General features: G+C 39.6%; 1 protein-coding gene and 1 long non-coding RNA gene across 27 annotated transcripts in view; one reads left to right on the top strand and one right to left on the bottom strand.

Annotated features, from left to right (window-relative positions):
• Positions 1-2,827: 2,827 nt before the first annotated feature.
• On the top strand, positions 2,828-5,560 carry LOC139583017 (uncharacterized). Its single transcript, XR_011676469.1, has 2 exons — positions 2,828-3,022; positions 3,531-5,560. It is a non-coding gene; the product is annotated as an uncharacterized lncRNA (long non-coding RNA).
• The window catches only part of LOC139583012 (protein 4.1-like), a 97,503-nt gene continuing 94,699 nt past the window's right edge, over positions 4,702-7,505 (bottom strand). For all 26 annotated transcript variants that reach the window (XM_071413644.1, XM_071413627.1, XM_071413626.1 and 23 more), the window contains one exon: positions 4,702-5,809. Coding sequence is in view for 2 of the 26 variants with exons in the window: in XM_071413632.1 (XP_071269733.1) it covers positions 5,804-5,809 (6 nt within the window). In the remaining 24 variants the exon portion in view is untranslated. The remainder of the gene's footprint in view (positions 5,810-7,505) is intronic.

The following is a 7,505-nucleotide window of genomic DNA, read 5'->3' as shown; positions in this document are numbered from 1 at the left end:
ATACTGGAAAAATAATTACCAGTTGACTTAACATTGCACTACAGGAAAACAAACAAGCTCATAAAATGGTGTGGAGGAGCAGTGTTTGAAGAGCAAACCATGATTGTGCTGCTCTCTCTTCTCCTACCGCTGATGGGCAGATGCAAACCATTAAATATCAAATCTAGTGTAATGTACAGGACGGAACAAGTACATCATGTATATATTAGTAGTATGAAAGATTTAACCTTGAAGAAGCTTTATGGTGTGGAATGGGATCAACGGAGATTGATTGATGTGTAGAAAACAGAAAGCAATCTGTTCATACAGTAAATTACATTCCAGCAGATCCATGTGGGTGGGCTGGTCAGGGAGCGGGTTTAGGAGAAAGGTTAAGACCATCTCATCCCATCAACGAAAGGTAGTGGGTCCACTTCCTACAGTACTGACTTGCTGTAGACAGCAGTCCTACATTCACTATGGACAATACAGTGGTCAAACAACTCACACACCTCAGCGGGTTTTCATTATAATCCATTTTTTCGGAGGAGCAGAATCAATAGCTGGAATATATATATATATATGTGAGTGAGAAATGACAGACTGATCTTGAAAACTAAAATAACCTTGGGTTGATGCTGAGTGATGGCGACTAAAGAAAAATTGTCAGCTGTCCTCAAATTAAGCGTAGTGGCATTTAACACATTGGCAACTCTGGATAGATACATAACAAAACGGCAGAAAGGCATTGAAATGCTCTTCTAGTCTGACTAGCGAACAGATGAATGTTATATGCTCATCTATCAAGGAGAGAAAATACAGTGACTATAAAGTATGCTGCCCATGACTGTCATCATCAACAAGTAATGAAAACGCCAATGACCAATTTTGCCTTGATTAATCACACTATTAGAGTCCCCACCCTTATGTCTCATCCAGTGAGTGTCGATACAATTGACAGGCAATAGACTGAATCCAGAATGATGCCCGTTTTGATGCTCTCTACCCCCCCTCGAGTGAGAAGTGTGGTGCTTAGGCAATGAGAGTAGGCCCAGACCTGATCACTGTAGGGGAGACATCCACTTACTGTGGCCTCTCCCTACAAACAGAAGATCAATCATGGTTTAGTAGCTACTAAAGTCTGAGGAAGTCTAAACATGACAGCCTAATTAAATACGTCTGCTCTGGGTTGGGGCTAGGTAATTACGTGCTCTGATGAGTTGCTTCTGTTTTGTGGCAGCGTTTGAACTTTTCATCTCCATCATTAATAGTCTATATTTTAAATAGACTGACTGTTGAGCTATTTTTAGCGCTTGCGACACTTTGTTGGGTTTTGAATCACTGATTAATCGTAATGACATGTTAGTAGACTCAAATCAAAATTCGAGTTTGTGGCACTGTATTCTTATGAACTATAGAGCACCGTGGAGGCCTAGAAGAATATTTATATAAAAACAGCACACCCTGGCCCTTACTCTCTTTCAAAACCCAGCCTAAAACACACGACTTAAGCCTATGAACCCTCACGAACAAGAGAGCGACGATACCCACTCAAAACCCCAGTTAGTGTGCTTATGTAATGGGACGCGAGCAAGCTGTGGAAAATGTCAGTCGTGACTAAATCCAGTGAAGTAGTAGGGCTGAGTAGCCAAAGTAAGAGACACGCGGCAGATTCCATTATGAAGGTAGTTGGATTTCACACACAGCTCTCTCTCGGTCTCTCGCGCGCTCTCTCTTTGGAGCTGTGGCTCTCTCACCATTTGATGGCTGAGACAGTGATGGTAGTTTCTAGGGCCGAGGGATTGATTAGACAAAACTGTGGCAGATCAAAGATTTATTTTATGGATTTCTCAAATACCACAGTATGCAAATGAACAAGGCACTAAGAAACTACAAAAACAGGAGAAAGCTTCAGAAATGGCCTGACTGAGACGATTGAGAAAATGGCTTTTTAATCGTAGTATCCCAATGGCTCATTAGAATAACCTTACCTTGAATGGCAAACAAATTAACATTACTAGGCCAGACGAAGGAGCCAACTGACTTTTTTCTAAACAGAACATTTGGTTATAATCTCGAACCCTTGAAAATGAAACGCAATCCCTTGGATTGGGTTGAGAGTTGCTCATTAAGTGTTGTAAATCTCTTCTGTAATCATAGCAGGGAACTTTCAGTCATGCTTATTCAAGAAACACACAATGCACATTGACAGTATTCGATAGCTGAACTATCGCAGTTGAGAGTAAAGCCTGTTTCGAAGGAAACGGTGCTTATCGTGTCAATAATGAAAGTTGAGGAACGTCGCCTGTTCATAATAAGTAAGTCTTATAAACCCTATAATCGAACAAACTGAAATACCTCAGGGCGTCTTGTAAGACAGATAGCAATGATTTGATCAATTCAGATTTCGATTGTATTCTGATTAAGTGTAGACTTCCACAACCATCCATTCAGAGGTCAGTATAACAGCCCAGTCAAATCTATTTTATGTCACAATAATGCTAAACTAAACAAACCATTCAATAGACATTCACACAGATAACCTTTCAACAGCTTCACTCAAAATCTCTGTTTGGCCAATTCAAATCTCTCAAATATCTGCTTCAACAGACGAGATGTTCCCATCAAACCCCATACCATCTCAGAGAAATGATAACTATGCAAAGTGACGGAGGCTCTGTATGTTTATGATGTCAGAACAGAGTAACAGGGGCTCACGTCTGGATTGGCCCCCTAGCACAGGTCTGGATTGGCCCCCAATCCAGACCGGCTGGGTAAACTATTAACTAGGCAGCAGTAAATCCACTTAGTAATCACAGGGTTGTTTAAACAACCGCACAAAGTCCAAATCACCAGTGGTATTACTACAGCAGTGTCACAGAGCCAAAGGCCTCAGTCTCACCAGTTACCACCATCAGTATGTCCAGCTTGGTGTTGTTTCTCAGGGAGGTCCCCGGATGGCTGCTGTGGGTTGGGGTCTTCCTGCCTGTCACTCTGCTGTTGATACAGATCATGGTTTACCTGAATTGGAAGCTGAAGGAAGGTAATTTAACTGCACTCTGCTTTGTCTGTCATAACAGCTAACAAATTAGTGATTTTTTGACAATATACAATTAGATGAGACAAACATTGTCAATATCTATAACTTCTTACTTGTCTGTAACATACTACTTGTAGCATATTGCTATAGGACAACTAGCCCGTGTAAACCTGGTATGATTTGACATGCATATTACAGCTGCATTAGCATAGAAAAAGGACTACTTAACATTTATTTTTATTTTTTAAACAACACAATTTTGAGAATAGTTCACCCTGTCTGAGAGAACCGTAACAGTCATTGGAAAGCTTCTTAGTGTGGAGCTGGCCTGAAGGCTTTGTCACTGGTCATTATTTTCTCAACTTCTTCATTATTGATAGTATTACTGATGGAGCTCTGCCTCTCAGCTGGGCTCAGACCTCACAGCTTTCAAACCCTGCTGGCTGTAGACAGAGAAGATTTGACCACACACACAGAGAGACAGAACGACTATATTCTTTCTTTATCTCAGTAGAGGCAGAGTTGTCTGCAGCACCTTACCCCAGGGACATGGCATCCAGGCAGCGCAACAGAACCACATCACCCAGGCAGAGACGACGGGCTGGGGGGAGAATGTACACCTAAGAAGGGGAACTGTGGATGGCCCAACGCTGGATATTGCCCTGCTGGGTACAGTACAGCCCTCTGAGAACTAATATGCAAACAGAACAGTGTCACAGTGAGAGTACAGTGGATGGAGATGCTGAATACAAGGACTGAGGACTATACACCACCAGATCATGGATAAAACACGAGCTAAGCCATGGAGTGAAGCAACAACCAATATGGAATTCCAAATTACGGTTAACAAGGTGTTGTAATACAGAGACAAAGTGCATTTTTTATTGCTGCAATTATAGTGTTACCTTTCTAAGAATGGTTCAAGTTATTTTCAGAATATTTCCTTATGGTTGAAAAGGTTAAGAAACTGAGAAGTCCACAATAAGCTTTTGTTAAAGGGATACTTCAGTGTTTTGGTACTGAGGTACTTCCCCAGAGTCAGATTAACTTGTGGATACCATTTTCATGTCTCTGCGTGTAGTTTTAAGGAAGTTGCTAGCATGCTAGCAGATACCCATAGACTTCCCATGTATTGTATTAAAGAATGACATTTTTATGATAACATATTCACTTAGGATCTTACCTGGTGAAGGACAAAAGACTGAACATTGAATGCAACAACCATGTCTCTGTCACTAACAAATACAGTCATGGGTGGTAACTCTACAATTCATTCGAAAGACAAGGCACTCTGGAAAATATGCAAATAAGCCTTTACAGTAAGAGGCGGTTTACAGTAGCATTATTAGTACGGTAAATCAAATACAGTAACAGTATTAGATACCATAAAATACAGTACGGTAAAACTGTTCCTTTTTATTTTACAGTAGCTTATAGGAAACTGGCTGCCAATAAGTTACTGTCTAAACAACTTTTCTTTTTGTACAGTGCATATTTTCTAGTGTGTAGTTCCAGTAGTTAGCTACATTGCAAAAAAAGTAATTAACTACTGAAAACACTAACTAGATTTGAATTTAGTTCAACTACCACCAAGCTACTGAAAAATGTAGTTCAATTACTAGTTGGACTACATGTAGTTCACTACTCCCTAACACTGGTAAAAAGGAACCAAACTCATCCAATCAGAGAATAACAACATTTTATTTCAACAGTGTTACACAGAGGGTGGGGTGGCTGTGGGGGAGACAACATTTTAAAGCTGCTAAAAATCTAAGATTATTTGCTATACACTGGGCCCAAATAGCAAATTGACACCGTCATTGGGTTTGGTGAGGTTGGTCAGATTGCAGAGAGAGCTAAGGACAGCCATCTTCTTTATCTACAGGTAAAAGATAAACATAGTGGCAATTTTGTTTATTTCTTGTAGTTCTCAAAAAACCTCTGAAATATTAAAAATATTTAAGGGGCAAAAAAAAAAACACCTCAACATCTAAATCAGTTCACTGATTGACAAAAAAAGTTTAAAAGATAGCAAAAAATATATGTTTCTACAAATATATTTCTGATTAATGATGCCAGAAAGTTATGGAAAAGCAAAAGTTTCCAAGCTGCCTAAGTGTTTCATGTTTTAAAATGTAAATTTTGTTGTGGTTTTTCTGAGGGAGGTACAGGAAAAGCACCTGCCCTTTAATGGAATGTTTTTGTTATGACTGCATAGAGCAGAACATGTGTTGGCACTGTAGTGCAATGTACAAAATAACACAGTGCTCCGTCCTTTGCTAGTCCCTTGGAAACTCACCCAATTAAATACAATTTGCTGTTCCTCCTTTTTCCCAAAAACAGATAAACATTTGACTCTAAGACCACATGGAACAAGACCAGGCCCAAAGCTAATATACCCACTTAGTCTTAATACCTGTCCACCTGCAACTGCATGAATACAGGAAGATAGATATTGAAATGACTTTCTCATAACATTACCCGTCTGTACATACTAGGAATGTGAATACTACTCAACAATAAAAATGACCACTTGATAAATCCTGTCTGGTTCTAATAATGGCAGAATTTTTTTCTTATTTTTGCAAAAAGCACAAAACAATTGAAACACGCTACAAATGTTAGCTAAGTGGTTTTCTTCTGAGTGATAAAAAAAAGGAACATGTGCAATGAAACACAGGAGTTCAGCCTCGGGGTTGTCCGACAGTCCTCCCACCAGGTTGACTCTCGGTTTGGGAGATGACAGGAGGTTCTCAAACATCCAAGTATGAACTTCACACGCTCTCAGCTCTGCGAAAGAGAAAGAATTGAAGGACTGAATATTCTATTCAACATGAAGGAGTGTTGAGTACCACCAACTGGAGTAATTTTACAGATAAGGTCCAACGTGTCTAGAAATTTAATCAAAATCACCTAAAATAACTTGGTATGGTAATGCAACTGCCTTGCACTGATTAACAGTGCATTATACAGTTGATCATATCTGCAATTTTTTGCTCTTCTAATTGAATTAGGAAGATTTAATCTGCTTCGGCGAAAGTGGCTGAATCGCCTTGAGCTAAAGAGCTAATACAGCAGAAATTGGATTCTCATTACATACTAGCCGAATGGGATTAAAAGACACCATGTCCCTAACGCAAACCCAAAACCAGGTAGTACTCCAGCGTCTGCTTCAAAGTCTTTTGATGAGCAAGGCATCTCTCACGTCCTACCAGGTATAGTTCCTTCAGAAAGTATTCACACCCCTCGACTTTTTCCTCATGTTGTTGTGTTACAGCCTGAATTTAAAATGGATTCAATTAACTTTTTTTGTCACCGGCCTACACAATGTCAAAATGGAATTACGTTTTTTCTGAAATGTCTTGAGTCAGTAAGTATTCAGCCCCTTTGTTATGGCAAGCTTAAATAGGTTCAAGAGTAAAGATTTTCTTAGCATGTCACACAAGTTGGATGGACTCACCCTGTGTGCAATAAGTGTTTAACATGATTTGTGAATGACTACCTCATCTCTGTACCCCACACATACAATTATCTGTAAAGACCATCAGTCGACCAGTGCATTCGAAACACAGATTTAACCACAAAGACCAGGGAGGTTTTCCAATGCCTCACAAAGACAGGCACCATTTGGTAGAGGAGAAAAAAATACAAAAAGCAGATGTGGAATATCCCTTTGAGCATGGTGACATTATTAATTACACTTTGGATGGTGTATCAATACATCCAGTCACTATAAAGATACAGGCATCCTTCCTAACTCAGTTGTCGGAGAGGAAGGAAACTGCTCATTGATTTCACCATGAGAACAATGGTGACTTTAAAACAGTTAGAGTTTAATGGCTGTGATAGGAGAAACTGAGGATGGATCAACAACATTGTAGTTACTCCACAATACTAACCTAATTGACAGAGTGAAAAGAAGGAAGCCTGTACAGAATACAAATATTCCAAAACATGCATCCAGTTTGCAAAAAGGCAATAAAGTAATACTGCAAAACATATGGCAAAGCAATTAACCTTTTGTCCTGAATACAAAGTGTTATGTTAAGGGCAAATCCAATAACACATTACTGAGTACCACTCTATATTTTCAAGCATAGTGGTGGCTGCATCATGTTATGGGTATGCTTGTGATCGTTAAGAACGGAGGAGTTTTTCAGGATAAAAAACCCATATGGAATGGAGCTAAGCACAGGCAAAATCTTACAGGAAAATCTGGTTCAGTCTGCTTTCCACCAGACACTAGGAGCAGGACAATAACCTAAAACATAAGGCCAAATCTACACTGGAGTTGCTTATACCAAGAAGACAGTGAATGTTCCTGAGTGGCTGAGTTACAGTTTTGACTTAAATCTGCTTGAAAATCTATGGCAAGACCTGGAAATGGTTGTCTAGCAATGATCAACAACTGATTTGACAGAGCTTGAAGAATTTTGAAAATAATAAATGGGCAAATGTTGCACAATTCAAGTGGGCAAAGCTCTTA

This window comes from Salvelinus alpinus, chromosome 8 (assembly GCF_045679555.1).
Source record: "Salvelinus alpinus chromosome 8, SLU_Salpinus.1, whole genome shotgun sequence".
In the NCBI taxonomy this organism is placed as follows: Eukaryota; Metazoa; Chordata; class Actinopteri; order Salmoniformes; family Salmonidae; genus Salvelinus; species Salvelinus alpinus.
Note: the sequence above shows the minus strand (reverse complement) of the source record. Positions and strands in the feature narration are given on the sequence as shown.